At 37.9% G+C, this 25,699-nt stretch overlaps 1 protein-coding gene across 1 annotated transcript in view; it reads right to left on the bottom strand.

Moving 5' to 3' along the window:
- Positions 1-25,699, bottom strand: part of SLC2A13 (solute carrier family 2 member 13) — a 387,878-nt gene that overhangs the window by 320,345 nt on the left and 41,834 nt on the right. The window contains exon 2 of the mRNA XM_025930431.2: positions 9,776-9,935. Within this exon, the coding sequence (XP_025786216.1) occupies positions 9,776-9,935 (160 nt within the window). The remainder of the gene's footprint in view (positions 1-9,775; positions 9,936-25,699) is intronic.

Here is a 25,699-nt window from a genome sequence, read left to right as displayed (position 1 = left end):
CAGAATCTGAAGCACGCTCCAGCCTCCAAGCTGTCAGCACAGAGCCCGACGTGGGGCTCAAACTCATGGACCGTGAGATCATGCCCTGAGCTAAAGTCGGACGCTTAACCGACTGAGCCACCCAGGCGCCCCTCTTTTTTTTTTTTTTAACACATTTTTCCCTCATTCTCTTTTTGTTGGACCTCAACAAATGTAGACAAAAGTCTAATGTATATTAGACTACTTAGAATTAATTAGAGGTATATAAGAATATTCAACATTGTATCCTAGGTCACTGAGGCTTTTTTCTTTTTCAACTTTTTTATTTTCTCATTTTCGTATTAGATGATATCAATGGATCTGCCTTCAAGTCTCCAGACCCTATCTTCTGTCATCTTCAATTTGTTAAGCCCATCCAATGGATTTTTTAAGTTTTAATTTAATTTATAATTTCAGACATTGTACTTATAGTATTAGAATTTATACTTGGTTCTCTTTTTATAGTTTACATTTCTTTGCAGAGATTCACCATCTGGTCACTCAACATGACTATCTTGTTTGCTAAGTCCTTCACCACATTAATAATAGCTGCTTTAAAGTCTTTTTCTGTTAATTCCAACATTTGCATCATCTTTTTTTTTTTTTAATTTTTTTTTTCAACATTTATTTATTTTTGGGACAGAGGGAGACAGAGCATGAACGGGGGAGGGGCAGAGAGAGAGGGAGACACAGAATCGGAAACAGGCTCCAGGCTCTGAGCCATCAGCCCAGAGCCTGACGCGGGGCTCGAACTCACGGACCGCGAGATCGTGACCAGGCTGAAGTCGGACGCTTAACCGACTGCGCCACCCAGGCGCCCCATCATTTGCATCATCTTGAGGTGTGTCTATATTGGCCAATTTTCTTTTAATTATGTATCATAAGTTCTGTTTATTCACATGTCTAATAATTTTTTGTGTTGTGAGTATCGTGAATGATAAACTATAAAGACTCTTAGATTTTGTTCTCTTCTCCCAATAATGCTGACCTTTTCCTATCAGCCTCCTTGAGTTTGGGGAGCTTTGGTTTTATACTTGGGTTAGTGTGAATCTGTTTCAGTTTTGGCTTGGTCTTGGGGCAAATCCTTAGTCATGCAACAAAGTCTTTATTTCTAAGGCATGATCCTTCTGCAGTTCTAATAGAAAACCTAAGCTGCAGCCTCAAGTTTCAAAATCCAAATATGTCACTCCTCCCATGGGCAAGAAATAAAATCTCTCCCAGTTTTTATCATATTGTAATTATTGTTTTCCACAGGCTCCAAGGAATCTCTCCTGTATATTCATAGTTCTGAGGTCAGTAAATATTTGCAGTAAATTACTATTCAGATTTGAGGGATTTCCTCCTATATGAGTCATTCTTTTCCTGGATTTTCACCTTCAAATTCCATCCCACTCTGCCCACCCCAAACTCTAGCCATTGACACTGTAAGCCAATAAAGCTGTAGTTTTCTACTTAAGTTATAGCTGTCCAGTATAGATTAAGGGCTGTCCTCAAGTAAAAAGTCATAAATGTAGACTTTGAGAATCAAAACCCCTCAGTTCCAACCCACCTTTGGAGATGGTGTTTTCCAATGCCTTAAACAGTTTTAACATTCTGTCTGTGGTTTATAACGGTCATCTTCAGGGAAGATTAGTCTTATACAAACCACTCTCATTAGCAAACTATATTCACTTTTTACCTGGAAAATTCAGATACCTGAATATGAGGGATATTTTTATTGCCATATTTAGATATAAGATAGAAAATTAACCTAAGACTTTCTGGAGATAACAGCAAACAATATCTTACCAGTTTGTAAATATGTTGGCCATCATTAACTCATTTGATCCTAATAACACTGTACAACTGCTAAAACGTTAGCTACATGAGGATATTAGAACTCAGGTAAATTAATGTGCTGTGAAAGCAAGTCTTAAATCTTTTCCTCCCACAACACTATGATACCTTTATAATAAATAGTCTTTATCCTAATTTTGTCAATGACAAAATTACTAATATCCTCAGCATTAAGATATTAACTTGTAATCAAGCTGTTAGCCAAATCCATCTTCCTTAAAATGGCCACTGCACCGAATTTTTTTAAATGTTTATTTATTTTTGAGAGACAGAGCATGAGCGGGGGAGGGGCAGAGAAAGAGGGAGACACAGAATCCAAAGCAGGCTCCAGGCTCTGAGCTGCCAGCAGAGAGCCCAATCTGGGGCCGGTACTCATGAACCACAAGATCATGACCTGAGCCAAAGTCGGGCACTTAACCGACTGAGCCACCCAGGCACCCCTGCACAATTAGATTTTTTTTTTTAATTTTTTTTTTTAACGTTAATTATTTTTGAGACAGAGAGAGAAAGAGCATGAATGGGGGAGGGTCAGAGAGAGAGGGAGACACAGAATCCGAAACAGGCTCCAGGCTCTGAGCGGTCAGCACAGAGCCCGACCCGGGGCTTGAACTCACGGACTGCGAGATCATGACCTGAGCTGAAGTCGGACGCTTAAACAACTGAGCCACCCAGGCGCCCCAACACAATTAGATTTTTAAGACACCTTTATATCCTGTATTTTGTATGGAGCCAAACACGAATGATCTATTAGTACTAAATTATAACACTTTCCCCAGCACCAATTTGTTTAGAAATGTCACCCTTTTTGAAATATTCTGAAAAGCATATTATTGACATGATTTAAGTTGTAAAATATTATGGAGAGGCTAGTTTTTCATCACAAAGTGGTATTATTTTGGAAATTATTTTTAGTACTTTGAATAAGCAAAATAAATTCAATGTACTGCTAAAGAGAATGCAAGGGATTTAAAGTTCTACTCATACCTACTGAAGACAGCCTTTCTATGTCACCCTCAAATTTCCCAACAGTAATCACAGCCCTCCAACCAGCTGCTTTAAAACTTCTCACTATTGGATACAGGAGTACTGATGCATAGGGGCACTTGTACCCTAATGTTTATAGCAGCACTCTCAACAATAGCCAAATTATGGAAAGAGCCTAAAGGTCCATCAACTGATGAATGGATTAAGAAATTGTGGTTTATATACACAATGGAGTACTATGTGGCAATGAGAAAGAATGAAATATGGCCCTTTGTAGCAATGTGGATGGAACTAGAGAGTGTTATGCTAAGTGAAGCCATACAGAGAAAGACAGATACCATGTGTTCACTCTTATGTGGATCCTGAGAAACTTAACAGAAGACCATGGAGGAGGGGAAGGAAAAAAAAAAGTTAGAGAGGGAGAGAGCCAAACCATAAGAGACTCTTAAAAACTGAGAACAAACTGAGGGTTGATGGGGGGTGGGAGAGAGGGGAGCGTGGGTGATGGATATTGAGGAGGGCTCCTTTTGGGATGAGCACTGGGTATTGTATGGAAACCAATTTGACAATAAATTTCATATATTAAAAAAAATAATAAAATAATTAATTAAAAAGAAAACACTTAAAGGGAAAACAAATAAAAATTAAATAAATAAATAAAACTTCTCACTATTGCCGACACATGACTGGTCCTTTCAAACCAGGGGGTTTTTGAAAATTACATGCCACCTAGAATTTCTTTCTCCCTCACTAAGCCTGGAACTTATTCAAAAAGACTCAGTTCAAATATCTTTCCATCATAAAGCTAAGTTATTCACACACCCTAAGAGCTTCCATAACACTATCCACCATTTAATTAACATACTGATGAAAAAGTCTCTCCATTAGTCTGTGAGGTGGCTGCGAACAGGTATGTTTCTTATAGGTCTATCTCTAGTCCCAACCACAACAGTGGTTTACAGGAAGTGCCCCCCAAATTTTTTTTAACGACTGAATGATTTCCATACTAATTGAAGTCTGCAAGTGTTACACCTCACTACCTCACACCTACATTCTGGCGGGAGCCTCATAAATATTTTCTTTGCATCCATCCAACAGCCAAGTGTTCCAATCAATTCTGGGCATTGCTCTCATGTTAATCTTTGACTCACATTATAGCATGCTCTGCTCAAAAACTAATAGCTTCCCTTTGCTTATAGATGGAAGTTCAAAACCTCTGAAGCCTAGAATTCACAAACCTCTAGAATCTGGCTCCCCTCTTTCATGTTCCTCATCACCTCGGTTTTGAGCCTTCTGATCCTACCGTCAGCTAGCCTATACTCTGTCCCAGTTTCCACCTCTGTCCACAAATTCTTCAAAGAACTCAGAACAATGTTACACTGTCCATGAATTAGCTTGAAGATATTCCAGAGAAATCTCTCATACAGATGTTGCTAACACTAATATTTTGTGCTTCTCATTCAACACGTACATTTCCTCAAATTCTATTTCTTTAGCACACAGACAAAAAGCATCACATAAATGATGAATTTATCTAGCACATACATGTGAAAATATCTAGCACACTCAAACACTTCACAAACAACTGTCCATGGATTAGTGAGTTAACTCTAATTTTAAAACATTAAATCTGAGAATGAAGAAAAATCAACACAAAAGAGTATGACTTAGCCTCTCTATAGATAAACCAGTCTTATTACTCTAAGTCACATGGTGATTTATGTAATTATAAATAGAGGAATACTCATTTGGAAACCAGTCTGGCCAAGAGAGAGGAACAAAAAGTGTTCTGGGGCCAGGGAGGCATATTATTTTGAGAGATGGAAAGTTACATGGGCTCAGAAACTAATTTTCATTCTCTGATTTTCATCCTTAAGTAAGAAACACTTATGATTAATAATTTAGTTTTTAAGCTATGAAGTAAATGTATTCCTCAACATACATTAATGAATTGGTATTTTGGTTTAAAAATCAATACCATTTCACTTTAGGTAAGAGTCACTTCCCTAGAGCCAAATCAATTCAGCTCTGTTCGATAAACATTAATTGAGCATTTTCTATGTTCCAGGCCCTTTCCTAGATCTAAAAATGAGTACAAAGTCAATGACACTCAGGATCTCCAAAGTGAATTAGAGAAGACAGACAAAAAAGTAACTAGTTCAATATAACAGAAGTATAAAACAGTGAAGCTATGTATAAAGTCTAATGAAGGGACAAAGGGACAAAACCAGTTTCACATGATACACAAAGCAGAGATTTAAAGGAGGAACAACAGGTGGACGAGTAAAGCAGAACAGGTTAGGAAAGCATTAGAGGTGAAGTGAGCAGAAGGAAGAAAAAAACGCAAGATGCAATTGGTGTATAGGATATACAGTCATGGTTGTATAGAGGAGGAGGGAGGGAGGCAACGCTAAGTTCTACCATCTAGAAAAGCAGGCAGAGACTGGACAATGGAAGACACCACAAACCACTGTTTTGTTTTTGTTTTTTCCTATGGGAAATGGAGAGGACTTGAAATATTTAAGCAGTGGCATGTCCAAGTAAGTGTTTTACACAATCATGGTGACACTTGTTAAATTTACTCTGTTATATATTTACCAAAGGCCTGCCGCATGCCAGGCTTTAACTCAGCAATTAAAAAGAGAAAGTCTTCATTTGCTTGAAGTGTAATGAGTAAATCTATGTTCAAATAAGCAAGATTAAAAAAATATCAGCACAGAAAATGGCAAACAGTGATAAAACCTGGTATCATTAATGCTAACTACTGAAACACCTCTGCCATCTTTAGAAGCACTATAATACATTAGGTAAAAATAAATTTTTTCCAAACGTCATGAGTCATCAGGGAAATGCAAATCAAAACTACAATGAGATGCCATCTCACCCCCACCTATGATGATTATAATCAAAAGATAATTATTTATTACTGTGCAGAAAAACTGGCATCCTCACACATCGCTAAGTAGAAATGTAAAATAGCACAGGACCCTGTAGAATAGTCTGCCCATTTCTCAAAAGGCTAAACATAGTTACCATATGACCTAGCAATTCCACTCCTAGGTATATACCCAAGAGACATGAAAACATGTCCACCCTGAAAACTGTAATGTTCACAGCATTTTTATAATAGCCAAAAAACAGAAATGTCCATCAACTGACAAATGGATAAACAGACAGTGGTTTTATCCATACTATTTGCCAATAAAAAGAAATAAAATACTTACACATACTACAACATGAATGAACCTTGAAAATATGTTAAGTGAAAGAAGCCAGTCAACAAAGGACCACATATTGTTACATGAAATATCCAAAATTAGCCAATCCATACAGACAAAAAGTAAATTGATTGCCTAGAGCTTGGAGGAGCTGGAAGGTTGAAGGGTGGCAGCTAAGGGGTACAGAGTTTCTTTCTGGGATAATGAAAATATTCTAAAATTTGATTACAGTAACGGCAGCACAGTTCTGTGAATACACTAAAAGCCAATGAATTATATTTTAAATGGGTAAACTGAATGGTATGTATCTCATTAAAGTTGATTTTACAAAATTCTAATTTTTAATGATCTCTTCAAAATCCTTATTCCTCTTTCCTCATGAAGCCAGATGACATTTTTTTTCCAGAAAAGAAGGTCTGATAACACTAGAGTGCTTTAAAAATACTAGCATTCAATTTTCTACTGGCAATGCTCTTTTCTAGAAAAACTCATCTTCTAGTCGTTCAGCAGAAAATAATTTATTTCTATGACATCCAAACAATAAAAGAACAGTAGGTTTGACCCATCTGGCAGAAAACATGGGTTATTCTTTCAAGAACATCAAAAGCTAAGAAGTTTTTCTACCTGATTAATCAGTTTCATCTTCTATATGTTTTAATCTGATCACTAGTGTAGAAAATTTCAGTAACCACATTTTAGATTATAAACTGTTGGAAAGAGAAGGAGGAAGAAACAGGTTACATTTCAAGTAGGAAGAACTGGCTTTAAAGTCTACTCTGTTAACAGCCATGTGGCCCCAACCAAATATTTAAAATGTTTAGTAGCTTGAAGTAGAGTTTCAGAGGCAATAAAAGTCAAAAAGGAATAAAAAAGAAACAATGTTAAAATATCAAAACTCTTGTAAAATAGGGGACATCTTACTTTGTAATATACAAAAATTTGAGTATGAAAAAAATGCTGTACTTAACATTTACACCCACATTTTAATTAGGATTTTTGAAATATACTGCCACAAAAAGGATGAATTATTTATTGTTATAATTTTATTTTTCTTAATGTTTATTTATTTAGAGTCAGAGCACGAGCAGGGGAGAGGCACAGAGAGAGAGGGAGAGAGAGAGAAACCCAAGCAGGCTCCACACTGTCAGTGAACCACGTCATGAACTATGACATCCTGACCTGAGCTGATATCAAGAGTTGGACATTCATCCGACTGAGCCACCCAGGTGCCCCAATTGCCATAATTTTAAATAAGTTAGTATTGCTGACAATTCTAAAGTTGATGTTGAGGTAGTACTTCAACCTTTATTTGCTTATAACCACACTCCTATTAGCCCAGGAAACAGATGAGTTAAACACACTTCTAAGAATACTAAATACTGGAAGAAAAGAACACACGGAAAATTCACCAGCTGAAAAAAAGGTAACATGTTTACACATGGACACAAATGAATGTGTATTCATGCAAACAATAAGTGGAGTTCTAAGTGATCTAAGATGCTAATGCATTCATCTGAATACCAGCCCAAGTTAGTTCTCCCATCCTCATATATATATATATATATATATATATATATATTTTTTTTTTTTTACCCCTCGGTTCTCTAGTATTGTGGGGAAAATGCATTGCAAGTATATAGCCCCAACTTCAGCTGGGATCCCATGGATATGTGGAAAATCGTTTTTGTCTCTAGTCTTTTATATTTTCTACAGAAGCTATAAGCATTTAACAGTTATCTTCCCTAGGCATCTTCCCTATCACCTCCAAGCCTCATCTGTACTGATAAGGAAAATACAAGCCATAGGATGGCTTTTCCTTCAACCTCACAACTTACCTATAAGAGCACCATCCTTTTATTCATTCATCAGAATAAATAACTATGTGATTCAGTGTTTATTGATCATTTCCCGTATGTGAAGCAGTGGGCTGAAAACTTCACCTATAATAATTTAGATCCCACAATAATCAAACAAGACAAGTGTTTTTGGTCCCATTTTTTACAATACAAGAGTAAAATTCAGGGAGCTAAGTAACTTGTCCAAGGTTTGAAGCTAATGAGAGGCAGAAAGCAGATCTGAATCCAAGTTTGTCTATAACTATATCACTCTGCCTCTGAAAGTGTTCTAATGCCTGACCCAAGCAAGTCTCCCACTGCTACAGAGGGACACCACATTCATAAATAATTTTCAATACTGTATGATCTTTCTCTTTTTTTCTAACCAGTACAAAGATACCTACATTACTATACTTAAGTAAAAAAAAATATGGCTTATGCACTTTATATGTTTTCATTTAAAAACAGATTTTTATCAGTTAAAGTCTCTTTGCAAACTTAAAACCCAAAAAATAGACTTTTAATAAAAGCATATATATATTAGTTACATAATAAGTTTTTTAACTTAATGTAAATGATTTAGATCTGTTGAAAGACATGGGTTGAAAACTGACTTGCACTGAGTTTCCAAGAAAAACTCAAAATATCACTTTACACTAGTAACAGTTATCTGTCTTTCTGCTCATCTACAGAGTGGAAAAGTATGATGAAATTTCCTGTTTCTTCAATTTTCCAGTAATTTCTCAGTTTGGCAGAGATTCATTCTTTCAAAGGTAGAAAGTGGTTTAGCAACATCTGCAGAAAGAGCTAATGCTTTTAAGAACTGTGTCCTCTCTTTAATGTCCTGACAAATGTAGGCCCTAATTGGCATCAATGAGTTTTCTCACATAACTTTTAATAAAACTTCATCAGGCTCAGTCTTTAATGGCTCATCAAGGCACATGATTTACTGTGCTTTTCACATAGAAGCTTGATTGCCTACATCCGCACCACATCAAACCCTTTTTTCTTCAGCTGTTAAGAATTCACTTCAACACTGTAAGCACCATGCATTTATATAAGGACTAGAGTCTGTCTTGTTCAACATTCTATCCCCAGCACTCATACAGAGTAGATGGTCAATAAACATTTGTTGTAATACATGGTGGCAAGAAAATAACTTAGAGAATATTGTGTAACCTGCCACAGGTTTTTAATAAAATTTCCCCGAAGCAGTTACATCAATCTGTTGTTTTGAATACTATGAAGTATGATATCAAAATCCAGAGCCTATAATATCTTTAAGCTTTAACAGATTAGTTTGTTTCTATGACAGTCAGTTTGAAAATATTTTAGAACAGTTTTAAAAACATTTTTCTCATCTCTTTTGATTCAAAATAAGCCAAATAGTGATTAAAGAACAATTTGTGTATTTTAAATTTATGTATACAATAACATATTTTTATATAGCTAAATCTGTATCTTTAAAGAGTGGGTTTTCTTTCACTCAGGTCAGAATGTAGATTCTTCAATCCAAAAAGGATGTTAGTTATATCTGCAGTTCATAAACACCTTGTCAATCACTGATACAATTCAAGAACTCCATACATATTTATTGCTGCATTCATTTTTAAACAAATATTGCAAAAGATTACACACAGTGTGAGAAATGTCACCTAAATGCTAAAAAGTCTGTAAATATCAATTCATAATGGTAGGTTCCTTGTCTATCATTAAAATAAATATCAGCTTCTTGTCCACTTTCAATTTTGCTGAATGCCACCCACTTATAAATTAGTTATAATGATCCAAAATACCCAGTTATATTTTCCTATCATTTCTCAATTTTTCTCCCATTCCATAAAAAGATGATTTGAAAATTAACTGTAAGGACAATTTACAGACCTCCATCCATCCTTTTGGAGATAACTGAAGGCTCCATCCACAACACTTGCAAAGAACTGGCCTCCAGTGATGAAGAGAGTGTTAATGGTGACTAATCGACCTCTTAAATTGGGCGGTGAGACTTCAGCGATGTACACTGGCACTGTCATGGAGGCAATGCCTGTAAAGAAGTAATGGAAAGTCAACAGAGGACATTTACTCAAGATTTCTGTTGTAAATACTCATGCTAGACAAAGACACACATACACAGCCTTGGTTTTCTACTTTAAACCAAGATTCACCAGATACTTAAAGATTCTGTCTGTAACTAGTGACTACCACAGATAAGTAAAGACATATGTGGAGATACCAATCTCTGAATATCATTTTTCATATTATCATGTAAATGCCTACAAACGAAAACTACCTCTAGAGCTATCAGATAACTTTACAACGCATATAAAGCACACTTTATGTTTTGTGGATGAAAAATAAGAAAATGCTCTCTAGATAGAATATAGTTATCAAAATATTTTTAGTCTATACAGAAATATAATCAGACAATGGTGAGAATAAAAATTATCCCAGAATCATATTAACTATTCAAAGTCATCAGTTCCAGTAGACACACACCAAAACTGTTAATTGGTTTACTAATAAGAAATCCATACATTAAATCACCCTATTCAATTGGCTCAGTAGAGAATTCTGAAGTTGATTATAATGGACAATACTATGGAAATTTACAGTCCTCAAGAACATATGATCTTAACCATAAAATAGATGGCTTTATGGCTAAGGTGTATTTAGCTGTATGTGCTTAAAATCTGTTTCTATCTAAAATTAATGCAGCATAATCTATGGTAGTAGTTCTAGAACTTCACTGATCACTAAATCACTTATGTGGCCATCTCTCTCTCTCTCTTTCTCTCTCTTTTAATGAAGATGAAGATGCTCTCACCTCACCCATCCTAGACCTACTAAATAAAAAACTACAGAGATGGGAGATGGGTCTTTTTACAACTTTAGTTTTTTTAATTTTTATTTTATTTTTCTAGAGAGAGAGTGAGTTGGGGAAAGGGGGAGGGCGGAGAGAATCTCAAGCAGGATCCATGCTCAGCACTGATCCCAATGCAGGGCTTGATCCCACAACCCTAGAATCATGCCCTAAGCCAAAATCCAGAGTCAAACATGCAACCAAGCCACCCAGGCACCTGGATCTGTCTTTTAAAAATCTTCCAAGCATTCCTGATGCACACCATCAGGTGAGCTAATCCAAATTTGAGCTAATCCAGAATTATTACCTAAAAGAAAATCTTGGTACTCTTGGCCGTATCTAGCTCACTTCCCAGTGGCACTTCCAATTTCTAGGTATGTCTGATTAATTAACCCCAAACTAATCAATATTCATCTGATCGATATTCACGAAAGTTAAAAACAATCAAAAAGGATTATCTAAGAAAATATGATCATTTTTATATCTATAGATACTATAAATTGACCTCTAGATTAAACCAGAACACCAATGGGTTGCATAACACACCCAAGAGGAAGAAACTGCCTTTTTTTTTTTAATGTTTATTTATTTTTGAGAGAGAGAGAGAGAGAGAGAGAGAGCGCGCGCGCGCGCATGAGTGGGGGAAAGCAGAGAGAGAGGGAGACACAGAATCTGAAGCAGGCTCCAGGCTCAGCTGTCAGCACAGAACCCGACACAGGGCTTGAACTCACCAACTGTGAGATCATGACCTGGGCCAAAGTCGGACACTTAACCAACTGAGCCACCCAGGCGCCCTAAGAAGAAACTGCTTTTCATGAATTAATCATTACAATGCCAACAAAATAGCTTATATTAAAGGTAGCAGTACCAAAAAACCTGTTGCCGTGTTTTCTGTACAAGGGCTGCTGAAGGTGCTATCTACCACATTCCAGATAATGGGAGACATCTGTCTCCAGTCTCAGTGACTACAATAGTTGTGCCTCTCAACAACTGACCTGTGTTTATGGGCACCATAAACCACACAGTTGTCTTTTATTTCCCTCTTTAGGCAGTCACAGAGGCCCACCTCTACCAAGCGTTTTGGACTTGATGGTATTGGTTCTGCGAGCTCAATTCCCTGCTGATGCCACCACTGTCTCAATTTCCACCTATTTTAAACATATGTTTTGCCACATTTTTATTTGCTTTGTCCCATCTTTGACCCAAGCAAATAAACAAACAGACAAGATTTAAGTAATATATCTGCTTCCATACTACTGAAAAACTACTAATAAGTCTGCACACAAGTCAGACGATTAAATCTCTGAACTGTACACTCTGTAGTTTCCACCAGTATTATTTGCTGCTGTAGCATCTGTCAACATACATAAATATACACGAAAAGAACCTTAAGATTTTAAGAGTTTCATAAAATAAGCATGTGTCAGTAGATAAAGTATAGTCTTTACAATTAAATCATCACCTAAACAGCTGAAAGTTTCCATCTGACTGCTAATCAATTTAATAACACAAATCATACTAAATTGGCTTTCATCTAACTTGGAAAGAGGAAACATCTGATGCATATGTTGACAAGTTAATTGTATATTCTTTTTAGTTCTTTTACAATTAGAACATCTCAATAAACTTAATTGTCCGGACTTCTTTTCTGGCTTTGGTCTGGCTGTAAACAGGAATTCTGTTGCTCTCTTCAGCCAGACATCTTCACTCAACCATGTAACCTGCACATTTAAGCATGGGAAATCAGGACTGTGGTTTTAGGCAGCACATGCTTGTCAAATAGCCCATAGATATTACTTGACAGAAATGCAAGGATGTCCTCAGGCCCTTATAAAGGTTTATTATTAAAAATAAACACTAGAACCTTGAAAAGTTACAGGAATTGGCAAAGAGAAAAGACTGAGGAACTATAAAAAGACAGACTCACTGGATTTACAATTGAAAAGAACCCCAAAAGATGTGTCCAAGAAGTGTTCACATTGACTTAACCAGTGTTAGAACAGCCTATGTTCAATATTTCACGAGGACTGGTTATTTTATTTAATCCTCAGAACACCTTTCTAAAAGACATATGATTATCCCCATTTTGCAAAGAAGGACCTTACCCAGGTCACATGATGAATAAGTGGAGGAACCAGAATCTGAAGCAGACAGACATTCCAGAACCCAATTTTGAAAGCTCTAGACTCTACTGTCTGGCCACAACAGATGAGGGTAGACTCTGGAACCAGTGGGTTTAAATTTTAGCTTTGCCACTTGCCAGCTGGTTAAGTCTGGACAAACTAACCTTTTTGGTCTCCAGCTTATCCATATAATGGGAAGAATAAAAGCAATTCTTTCACAGGAGTTGAGATTTAATGAATTCACAGTCAAAGCACTTAAAATCGTACATACCATATAGAAAGTAGTCCCTAATGGGGGTGCCTGGGTGGCTCAGTTGGTTAAGTATCTGACTTCGGCTCAGGCCATGATCTCACTGTTCATGAGTTCGAGCCCCACATCGGCTCTGTGCTAGCAGCTCAGAGCCTGGAGACGGCTTCAGATTCTGAGTCTCCCTCTCTCTGCCCCTCCCCCACCTCGTGCTCTCAGTCTCTCTTTCTCTCTCTCAAAAATAAATGTTAAAAAAAATTTTTTTTTGAATAAAGTAGTCCATAATGTTAGCAATTATTTCTATGATTACTATATCTCTAGTTGTGAGGCATTCTAACTTTTTTGATTTAGTTTGACTTGTTTTAGGTGCTAACATTATCAGGATGAATGTAAGTCCACAAAACAGGGTCTCTGTTATAAAAGAAGCTGCACACAAACCCTACTCATATAAACAGCCAATCAGATAATAATTTCCAAATACCATGGTAAGGGTCACAGTACAGTGACACACTGGGCTCCATCCTGTGATGCTGACAACTGCTGTATGCTAACAATGATTGGATGCCAGCTCAGAGAGGCTGGGTAGACAATTCTACAGAGAAGGGCATGGGCTTAAAATAAATATGAAATGATATGGGATTTTCTCAGAGGTAAACAAAAGATGTGAAGCAGAGTATTTGTGGAGAGGAGAGGCTGAGAGAGCCCAAATCACAGAAGCAAGTACCCATCACTTGGATATGCTCATCGCATATTTGATCTGAGCTGGGCACTGTGCTAAGCACTGGGGACACAGTGCTGTAAGAGAGACATGTCCTCCGTCCTCATGGAGCTTAGCATCTGACAGGCAAAATGTGTTTGAACAAGTAATTAGATGTCAAATGTGATGGGTCTCACCAAAGGGAAAGTGTGAGGAACATGAGCTCATAGCAAAGGGACGACGAAGGACTAATAGCAAAAAGACTTCAGCTTGAGGAGTCTGAGAGTTCTTGGATGAGAAGTTCACATTTAAGCAGAGATTAGGTGAATGAGTAAGTTAGAGCTTGATGATACTGTGGGAAAGGTGATACACACTTTAAATGATCAGACCAGCTTAGACAAAGGCCTTGAGGCAAAAGGAGATGCATCCTGCTAGAGAAGGGGGACTATCTTTTTTTTTGTTTATTTATTTATTTTGAGATAGAGGGATAGAACCAGCAGGAAAGGGGCAGAGAGAGAGAGAGGGAGACAGGGGATCTGAAGCAGGCTCTGTGCTGACAGCACAGAGGGGGGCTCAAAGTCATGAACTGTGAGATCATGACCTGAGCTGAAGTCAGACGCTTAACCAAATGAGCCATCCAGGAGGCCCAATAAGGGAGACTACTTCTAGAGACACAGAGACCAACCTGACTATATAAGATCTTAGTGGACGTATTGAGGACTAGGTATTCAGAAGCCTTTAAACAGTATAATGCAAGAAAAGGCACAATTAGAATCATGTTTAAAAGAGTCCTTCTTGTTGGAGTATGGAAAACCAATTGCAAGGGAGTAACGGGTACAGTAGAGGCAATGGAGTAAAAAGGAGAGATTCCAGAAGTATATATTTAGTACCTAGGCTAGCAGGAATTGGGATGGAACATGAAGGATGAAGAGAGGAAGGACTCAAGGATGATGGTCAGATGTCCGGAAAGAGCAAGTAGGAGCATGATAGGTACTTTGTACAAACATAAAGGACATGAAAGAAGCCAAATGTGGACCGAAGATGATAAGGTCAAATTTTAGCCAGGTTGAGCCAGAGGGGCTCTGTGAAACATACAAGTAGACAGCAAGTAGAACATTCCCTGGGTATGTTGAAAATAACAGATTATTTACATGTGAGTGTTCCCAGCCTGCCTCATTTCTCCCACCCAGTAACTCTGTCAAAATAACCAACCTTTCCTTCCTCGCTCATCCTCTAGGGAGAGTCTGGTATTTGTCACCCTAGTTCTTGAGCCATTATCATGCTAGGCAAAAAAAAGGATGGAGAAGAAAACATGGACCAAAGATCTAGTTTATGGAGAGAAGTGCAAATGAAAAAAAAGCCTGGAGACAGTTGTGAGGAGCTCAGGGTCAGTATGGAAAAAAACGGGAGCCTACAACTCAGGGACTGACTGAGGCCCGATTTGAGACGAGGGGACAGAGGGGTAGATAATAGAGATTTTAAGAAATGTTGCTGAGTTATAACCTACATGTTACTATATTCTTCAAGACACAAAAAGACAATATTACTATCCAATTGCTTTTTAGTTACTAGATTATATATATTTAAATGCAATTTCAAGGTGAGACTAGGTCCAGTGGGGCGTGGAAGTTACACAAATCTCTGAAGCTCAGAAGATAATTCTGTGTGGATGGCACATAAAATGGGAACCATGGGAATGGATAAGAGCTCCCAGAATGGAAGAGGAAAAGAATGCACAGAATGGAGTCCTGAAAAATTCCAGTAGTTATGGAACTGTTAGATGAAGAAAGTATGAAGGAGCAACAAAGACTTTTCTAAAGTCTTTTTTTTTTTTTTAATTTTTTTTTTTCAACGTTTATTTATTTGTGGGACAGAGAGAGACAGAGCATGAACGGGGGAGGGGCAGAGAGAGAGGGAGACACAGAATCGGAAACAGTCTCCAGGCTCTGAGCCATCAGCCCAGAGCCCGACGCGGGGCTCGAACTCACGGACCGCGAGATCGTGACCTGGCTGAAGTCGGACGCTTAACCGACTGCGCCACCCAGGCGCCCCTAAAGTCTTTTTTTTATGTTACCATTTTGTATTATCATGTATCGGGTCACCTTATCAATAGGGAGGTGGGACAGGTATCATTCATTATCCCTCTAGGAAAGGTAAAGAAACCCAGCATCAAAGACAGACAGGAAGAGATTTTCAGAAAGTCACAAAAGCAGGTTAATGTCAAAGTGAGTCTCACAGATTCAGGTTCCCTAATCTCTGTTATGTGTCACTCGAGGACCAAGGACTGTGCCTCTGATTAGAATGTGATCCTTCAGCAATTTCTCAGACACATTTTCTTTTTGGACCTATTACCTTACCTAGCACACATGAACTTCTAGTGGACAGGCGGGTCTTTTCTCTGCCCCCTACTACCGGCTGCTGTGACATACTAATATCAGGTGTCATGTTAAAGAGCTCAAGCTAACTAGTGAATTGAATATGATTCACTGTATAATTTCCAGCTAGAAAAGTGTAAACCCACAATAGAGAACTATAAAAAAGATGCTGGTGTTCAGGGAGAGGAGAAAACTCCACATTCACTATTGCTAGCTCACCTTGCTATTAATAAAATAGCCATGCAAACTATAACTTACAGATTTCTAAACATGGTGTCAAGTTTTGACAAACCTGGGTCATTAAGGTTCTATCACCCCTCTTTTCTACTTTGGGGAAACAAATGGAATTCTATCTCTAGACAAAGGTCACTGTTCCAATGAAGGGCACTTAAGTAATACTGTATGAAATCCCCTAAATTAAGAAGTACTTCAGGGGTACCTGGGTGGCTCAGTCGATTGACAATGACTCTTGATTTCAGCTCAGGTCATGATCCCAGGGTCATGGGTTTGAATCCCGCATTGGGCTCAGTGCTGAGTGTGGAGCCTGCTTAAGATCCTTTCTCTCTCTTGGGGTGCCTGGGTGGCTCAGTCGGTTCAGCGTCCGACTTCGGCTCAGGTCGTGATCTCATGGTCCGTGGGTTCGAGCCCCGCATCGGGCTCTGTGCTGACAGCTCAGAGCCTGAAGCCTGCTTCGGGTTCTGTGTCTCCCTCTCTCTCTGACCCTCCCCCATTCATGCTCTGTCTCTCTCTGTCTCAAAAATAAATAAACATTAAAAAAAATTAAAAAAGAAAAAGATCCTTTCTCTCTCCCCAACACCTCACCTCTGCTCTTCCTCAATATGCGCACGCACGCACACACACACACTCTCTCTCTCTCTCTCTCTCTCTCTCTCTCTCAAAAAAAAAAAAATCAAGTATTTCATAAGTGGGATTAATGATATTTAAAGTTTAGGAGAAAAAAGAGGTTAGAAAGGGAGAGAGCCAAAACATAAGAAACTCTTAAAAACTGAGAACTGAGGGCTGATGGGGGGTGGGAGGGAGGGGAGGGTGGGTGATGGGCATTAAGGAGGGCACCTGTTGGGATGAGCACTGGGTGTTGTATGGAAACCAATTTGACAATAAATTTCATATAAAAAAGAATAAAGTTTAGGAGAGTTCTATGAAGAACTTTGGACTTATTCCCTATTCCAAACATTAATCAAAATAAATGTCTGGTAAAGAACAAATTCTTAATAGTCCACACTAAACTGATGACTGGAAATTAACATAAGCAACGGAGTGATACAAGGTCCTGTTAACAGCTTATTGGCTTAAACACAACCACAAATATCTGTGTTGGTATTGTTTCTGAATATTGTTAGAAAGTTTGATTTCTTACAAAATAAATAAAGAGGTCTACCTCAATGAAAACTCATTATCATGCTTGGCCTTGAGGAGTTTCACCAGAAAACTGCACCTCAGACACCACAGCGCAACCCGATTCACACTCTCATGCTGCCAAGCTGAAGCACCATCAGCAGCACAGAACGCTCTTGAGTGTAGAAACTGGCTTTCAAAAACTGCTGGAAGCCCTTTTAAAGCTCTGAGTCAGAAATATAAATAATTTCATAAACAAACAGCATTAGAAAATCCTGTTGCGATGGGTAAATACCCATGAACCACAGTAGCCTCTCAGCACAAGCCAGGCAGCAACTAATTAGCTTCTCAGAAAGAAGCACATGAATCTACCTTTTAATAATAATGCTTCCTGAACAAGAAGGATTATGAAGTCCTAACTTCATTTTGCAAACTACTGCCCTATGATCTCTAAAGGAATAATTTTAATAAAAAGAAGGAATTTGTCTTAAAAAGTGCCCTTTACTAAAGTTGTTTCAGTTTGGCTGTCTTGCCCCAACTGCTGTTTGCATTCTGCTGAAGAGTCAAAGAGCTACCTTTACCAGGTTGTTAACACCCTAGAATTTATCTTTTAGTTTATTCTAAGGAGGCTAAAACTTTCACAAACACTGCTAGGCAACTTCAAAGAGCTGTAAGCCCCAAATTATTTATATATTAAAATATATACAACACAAAATACTGCTAGAACAAAGGAGCCAGGTTATGAGTGAGATTCTATCCATGGAGATAACTAGCAGAATTAGTGTTCTATAATGTTAAAAAGCTCTTCACAAGGCATTATAAACATGTCACCATCATTTAAAGCCAGTGCCATCTCTTAACGGCCTAAATGACCTCTCCTTTCATACTACTTACGAATACAATATTGACCTGTTCATGTTCTTTTTTACCAGTAACATCTCAGTAAAATCTGGATCACGCTGTTTCTCCAAGCCCAACTACAAGCCCTTTAATGGAATGATTATAACTCACCTACCTTCTGTACTATAACTTGCCTAAGTGTCAAGCACAGACCTTGGCTTAACCGTTGACTATTACTTTGGGATGCATGTAGAAAACCATATCCTTTGGGGCGCCTGGGTGGCTCAGTCGGTTAAGCGGCCGACTTCGGCTCAGGTCATGATCTCGCGGTCCGTGAGTTCGAGCCCCGCGTTGGGCTCTGTGCTGACAGCTCAGAGCCTGGAGCCTGTTTCAGATTCTGTGTCTCCCTCTCTCTGACCCTCCCCCGTTCATGCTCTGTCTCTCTCTGTCTCAAAAATAAATAAACATTAAAAAAAAATTAAAAAAAAAAAAGAAAACCATATCCTTTAAAATTACTGCCAACTGATTGGTTTTACACTAAATATATTATTCATTAGGGAAAATTTGGAGTTCACGGGTCAGAAGTCAATAAACATCACCTCTAATCACACCACCCACACATAACCACTATTAAAATTTGGTTATAATTTGCAGTACTTTTTACATAATTCTGTAGCTTTAACTCATTACATTTCAAACACTTTCCTTCTCTTTATAACTATTCTTTTCTCAAAAAAAAAAAAAAAAAACACCTCAAACTTCTTACAGAAGCGAGTCAGGTATGATAAATATAGAAGCCAAATGAGTGAGACATAGAAGGTACAACATACTCTGCAGGCCAAAGAAAACCGCCAAACAAAACAAATCCCTGTGTAGCCCTATACAACCATCTGGAGTCTGGTTTGTCACCCTTGTAGGACAAGATCATTTTAAGTAATGGCATAATATTCCAGCATTCAGATAAAGAGAAGAAAGAAGTGTTCCTAGAACACCCAGATGGAAGCAGGCAGGAAAAGAACAGAGAAGGAAAGAATTTTTTAACGGGGAGAGATGGAAAATAATGAAATCAACGCATATGTAAGAAATGTCCTAAAACAGAGCAGAGGTTATAAGAGAAAGATAACTGTAGGAAATGGCAACAAAAGTGGAAGCAGTATGCTTTTACACCCGACAAATGGAATACACAAAGGTTAATAAGAAATCAATACATTTTCCTCGAGGCAGTGAATTTAGCAAACAGGAACTTAAGTGGTGCTTTGTCATATTTAGCTCTATGTGACATCTAGAGGTAAATGTTCTAGTACAGCAAACAATGTGGACCTAAACAGCAGCTCAAGGCTGTGAATCACCTGAATGCAGATTGGAATTGAATAGGCATAGACAAAATACAAAAGAAATGTGTACAGAGTAAGATAAGCCCAGGGCTAGAATCTGGTTGTAGAAATATTCATGCAACAGATATAAAGGGCTAAGAAGTAAAACAGAAGAAGATATTAAATATTAGAGTAGCAAAGTAATAACTGAACACCCATCCCCCCAAATTTTTTATCTGTTCTTCAATATAAGATCTGGCCTTGCTTAAAAATCAGGAGCAGAGAGCCATGAGGAGAGAATCAGCTTACCGACAAAAGAATTAAATTAAACAAGGAAATGGGTAGGGTAAGAAACACTAAAAAATTAATAGAATATGTAAATAATTACAGAAGTAAACACCATATTGGAGGCTGCATGAAATGTGAATCAGTATGGAACATCAATTTGAGATGCTCTCTGAGAATGGAAAGCAAAGGAAATTCAAATGACAAAAGATATCATTGAAAGATAAACCATCATTAAATAAATAAATAAATAAATAAATAAATAAATAAATAAATGGGCCTATAGATAGGTAACACACTCTGGAAAATTTTGTGATTTGCAAAGTTAACAAAAATTGATCAAATCTTTTATGTATACAGCAAAAGAAAAAAACAGTTCACCCACCTAACCCAGCAATATGGAATGCCAGCAAGGACCACAGATATTTAAGGAGGAAATGTGATTCAAGTATTTTAGATCTTGCCAACTTGTCTTTCAGGCGTGAGAATGTGAAAGACATTCTCAAGTAGCAAACTTCTCTGATAAACCACCCATTTACTATTTTTGGAACAACCTCTAAACCAACCCCAAGATTAGCAAAAACCTTAAGGATAGGGAAGTTTTGGTATAAACAGCTCAGAGGATCTGCCCCTCATTTAGTCTGGACTACAGAAATCTTCTGAGTAAGTAGACCACTGAGTGTTCACTCAACCCTTCTTCATATGGCTCCTCTCTTTTCTCAGTTCTAAGTAACATTTCTTGAGCTGCACAGATAGAATTTCTTGGCTTGTCTGAAAACCACTCTAAAGCATTAACTTTTTTTTTTTTTTTTTCTGTTCCAGCACCTGGTAGCAATGGCTAAACATTTTACTTGGTTAGAACGTTATGCCTAAATAATTATTAAATAAAAATTTCTATTTCTTTAATGTCCAAAAAGGCAAACATCTGTACAGCAAGATAATGTCTATCTTCATTACCAAAAGTCTCTATTAGTGATTTCCTATGTCTCTAAAAAGTACACTGAATGACCCTAGCCTTTGAGTTTTAAGGTGGTGAAAATCATGTAAACTACCCATCATTAGATATTTTTTCTCCAGCTTCTTCTAATATTATCTTTCCATCTATATGAATATCCCTATGCTTCTTACACTTAAAAAAAAAGCAATATAAGTAATAAAATCTTAAAAGTAAATATGCAGAGGAAAAAGGCACATTTTTTAACATCTACAATGACACACAACCTACTTTCCCAGATTCTTCACTAATACCCCCAATAATCACAGAATCCTATCTGTAATAAATTTTTAGATGTTTGATGAGGAAGAAAGCCACGTTAGCTTTCACTGCCTCTTAATTTATTACCACAGAATGGGGAATGATGTTCTACACGTACAGTTTTTGCATTTATCATCCAAGATACTTCAGAAATAGAAAATGGAAAGGTTAAAGAACAATGGTAAGCATCAGAGCCACACTAAAGTTAAACAAAATGTCTACTCTTAGGAGCTCTAGTTCTGTATCAGCTGGCTTTAAGAAAGCTAAATCTCACTAGCGATAAAATAGAGAATGGAGTGAAAGAGAGGGAGAGATCTTTAGGTTCTCCCTAGCACAGAGTTAAAATTGTTTTAATAGACATAACCAACTCTGTATCTTGTTCTTTAGTATACCAAGAACGTATACATAATTCAAAGACTGTTTAGGTGATTCTCTGAACTGGTAGGCACCAGCACAGCGAAACATTTATCAATGCTGTTTCTTTTTTCTTGTAGTGTCTAAAAGAATATACCAGATCTTTAACATTTATGAAAGGTGAAAAGCAAGATGCCATACCTGTAGCTTAGTAACACTCTTAGAAATAGACTCCAAGTGAAATGACAAATAATGAACGATATGGGTGACTGTGAGAAGGGCAGTATGATCTCTCTTAAGCTGGCTTTAGAAAGAGATTATTAAAATGAACCCTTGTATTACTACTCTCCATGGCTTATGAACATCTTTTCACTCTGCTTGCAGATCTAGTGGCAGCTCTGACTCAGTCAACAGAGCCTAGTTTTGGCAGAAATTAGCTGGCATTATCTCTTATTTCTGCTCCAGCAGCTTTGAGACACTAACACAGCCAGAATAAAAGTAGTGACTTCTAATGCTTTAACAAATGTCGAGGTAAAACGACTTTTATCACTGCTGCTATTCACATTTTCCCTTAGTGATTTAATTGTAAAAATACCTAGCTCGTCTCACCCTTTTTGAATAATATTTTGCAAAATATCCATCTACAAGAATGCCAATGGCATATTTCAACAGGCTTTTATTTATATGAAGTCAATTTCCTACTCAGGAGGAGACAGGAGGCAGAAAGGCAGATGACAGACAGATGTGGGAGGACACTGAAGAGATGACAAATAATAGATGGTAGAGATACAGTTAAAAATCACTTATATTCATTTTCAAAGTACTAATTTCAACTTGATGAAAACTCTTAAATAGGTAGTTTTAAATGCAAAAAAATTAAAACGTCCTTCTCTTAACGTTTCTCTTGTCAGGTTGGAAAGGATCCCCCAAACCCTGAGGATTCCGTTCTTCACACATATCCTAGCTGGAAGCTTGTGTTTATCTTCATATTTATGGGAGGGGATCACAAACAAGAGAAGAAAGGCCCACATATGACTAGTTTCTGTGAAAATACAAAAGTAGGCAAAGATAACCACTTCAAGATGGTATCTTGACCATCTCCCATCTTAGTGCCGTTAGAATTTCTCTGTTAAATGACAGCGGACTTCTCGGCAGGAACAATGGAACTCAGAGGACAGTAAAATGGTACTTCCCTTGTGCTAAGAGAAAATAACCATCAATCTAGGTTTCTAACCCAACAGAAAAAAGTCTCTTTCGAGAACAAGAGCAAAATTCCTAAATAAGTAAATTCTAGAAGTCTATTTTCTTTTGGCTTTCTGGACCCAACTGCAATGTGTGGGGGGAGGAGGGTTCCCCTGATACCAAAAACCATTTCTTGTACATGGACGGGAGATTCAAGAATTCAACTCAATTCTGATATGATCTACCCAGAGATAGCATCATATGCCACAGGCTGAGGGCTGACTTCTACAAAACTGTGCCACTGCCCCCACTTCAGATGCCAACCCCAGGCCCTGGTTGTCACCTGTGCTTCTGACCAACTGCCTACAAACTAACAGTTCCAATGACCCCCCCTACAACTCAGGATGCAACTGCCAAGTTCAAGTTGTTGACCAGTGGGCTACAAACCAGAGATAACCACAATCTCCTCCTCAGATTCAATTAATCTGCTACAGCAGCTCACGGAATTCAGAGACATTTTACAGCTGACCCTTGAACACATGGGTTACAAGTGCCAACCCCACGCACACATTCGAAAATCTGGACATATCTTTTGATTCCCCCAAAACTTAACTATTAATAGTCTGCTGTTAACCAGAGGCCTTAGCATAATATAAGCAGTCAAATAACACATATTTTGCGTATTATGTTAACTGAAAAAAGCCAACCTCAAAGTAGGTTAGTAAACGCCTTATTCATTCTTACTGAGGACTACAGCCCGGGAGACAGTATTTCAGATTGCTCTGAAGAACTGCCCTGAAACCTATTAGCTTACAGGGCATTAAATGCAAAAAAGGTTATATGTGTTACAAGCAGCTCTCCAAATACCTGCACATCACAAGGTATTATTTTTTCAGTTGTAAAAATTAAGGTTTAGTGATTTCCACACAACACATGTGAAAGACGCTTAGATCATCTTAATGCATTGCTTCTATCATATCTGGTTGATTAAACTATTGCCTGCATACCTGCACTTAACTCATTTTCCAGTTCTATTTTTGATATCTCCTTGAGGTCACTTGAGATCATCACAGAAGGTGGACATCAGTCACCTACTACAGTTTTAGTACACAGTTATATGTATTATATACTGTTTTCTTACAATTACAGAAGCTAAATAAAATGTTATTAAGAAAATCATAAAGGGGCACCTAAAGTGGTGGCTCAGTCAGTTAAGCGTCCAACCCTTGAGTTCATGAATTCATGACCTCATGACCCTGAAGTCATGAACTCACAGTTCATGAGTTTGCTCCCCATGTCAGGCTCTGCCTGCTTGGGATTCTCTCCCTCTCTCTCTGCCCCCCTCCACACACACAAGATGCACGTGCATGCTCTCTCAAACTGTAAAAAAAAAAAAAAAAAAAAAGGAAAAAAAATACCTGTATGGTTTAAAAAACAAATCATAAAGAAAATACATTTATAGCTGAAATAAGACTCAACTACCCCCATTTGACCTCAAACTTTATAATTTAAAGTTCTTTCCAGCTTATCTCTTAACACAGGCAAAAGACTGGGGACAAAACATCTCCTAATGGGAACAGAACCTATCCCCTCAAGCCATGAGGACTGCCCTGAGCCAGCAAGACCCTGAGTAACAGATCCCATGACAATAATAGATTTGACCTTCTCTGCCCACTTCCACATTACCAACCGACCTTGGTCCCACATTTGCCTTAGATAAACCAGTATTTCCAATATTTTGGAGACAGCCTTTGAAAGATTGGTCCATGGTCTTCCTGGTGTTGGCCTCACTGAAATAAATCCCTCTCTGGTTTCACAATAACTCATTTCTCCACCTTTGGATTTTGTCGGTGGCGAGTGGCAGAATATGGTCTGTTTGGGAACCCCGCAGCCAGATGCTCTTGCTACAGTACTATACTGTACTTACTGAAAAAAATCAGCACATAAATGGACCCACACAGTTCAAGCCCATGTTGCTGAAGCATCAATTGTACTTACTACATTGTTGGTTTGTTATCAACAGAGCTCAGAAACAGCCAGATGGGAGAAATGCACAGGGCAAGGTTTGCGGTAAAGGGCACAGAGCTTCCATGCCCGCTCCAGTGTGCCACTCTTCCCGAATCTCCACCAACCGGAAGCCTTCCTAACTCCATCCCTTTTGGGTTTTAATGGGGATTTCGCTGACCTTCAACCTCCAGGCCCTCTTCCTTCTCCCTGAGAGCAGGGGATGAGACTGAAAGTTCCAACCTTCTAATCACAGGGTTGACGCCCCTGGCAACCAGCCCCCATCTTTAGGTGCTTAACAAAAGTCACATTTATCACTCTCTGCACTTAGGAAATTCCAAGGGTTTTGGGAGCTGTAAGCCAGGAACTATGGATTAAGACCAAATACATTATTTCGTAAAATCACAGCATTTCAGATAATCACAGATCCCAAATGGATGGTGCAATAGAATAAAGATGCAAGAAAGAATGAAGAGCGTAGAAAAAGTGATAAATACATACGAACATCTAAAAACTAAAACTAAACAAAACTCCATTAGCAAGATCTCAGGACATACGCATGCAAACTTAAGACAATCAAAATACAAGACAATAGAATTAAAGTTGGGAGGAGATAAAAGGGAGTTAATGTGCTATAATTTGCTTGTATTATTCAGAAGGAAGGTTGACATTTTTTTAACTTCAGACTTCATTATGTTAAATATGGGTACAATTTAAATGGCAACTACCAAAAAATATATGTAAACAAAATCTAACTTCCAAACTAGTTGAAAGAAATTTGCATGAGAAAAATTTATATATACAGGGCAATTCAAAAAGAGAGAAAAAGCAGCACAAATAATTTGGGGGGTGCAAAGACAGTTATAAATTGAATTATATCAATAATTATAATATGTATAAAAGGATCAAATGAATTA

The sequence above is a fragment of the Puma concolor genome, chromosome B4 (genome assembly GCF_028749965.1).
Source record: "Puma concolor isolate L17-30 chromosome B4, mPumCon1.1.hap2, whole genome shotgun sequence".
NCBI lineage: Eukaryota > Metazoa > Chordata > Mammalia > Carnivora > Felidae > Puma > Puma concolor.
The sequence above is the reverse complement of the archived record's forward strand: the minus strand, read 5'-3'. Positions and strand labels throughout refer to the sequence as shown.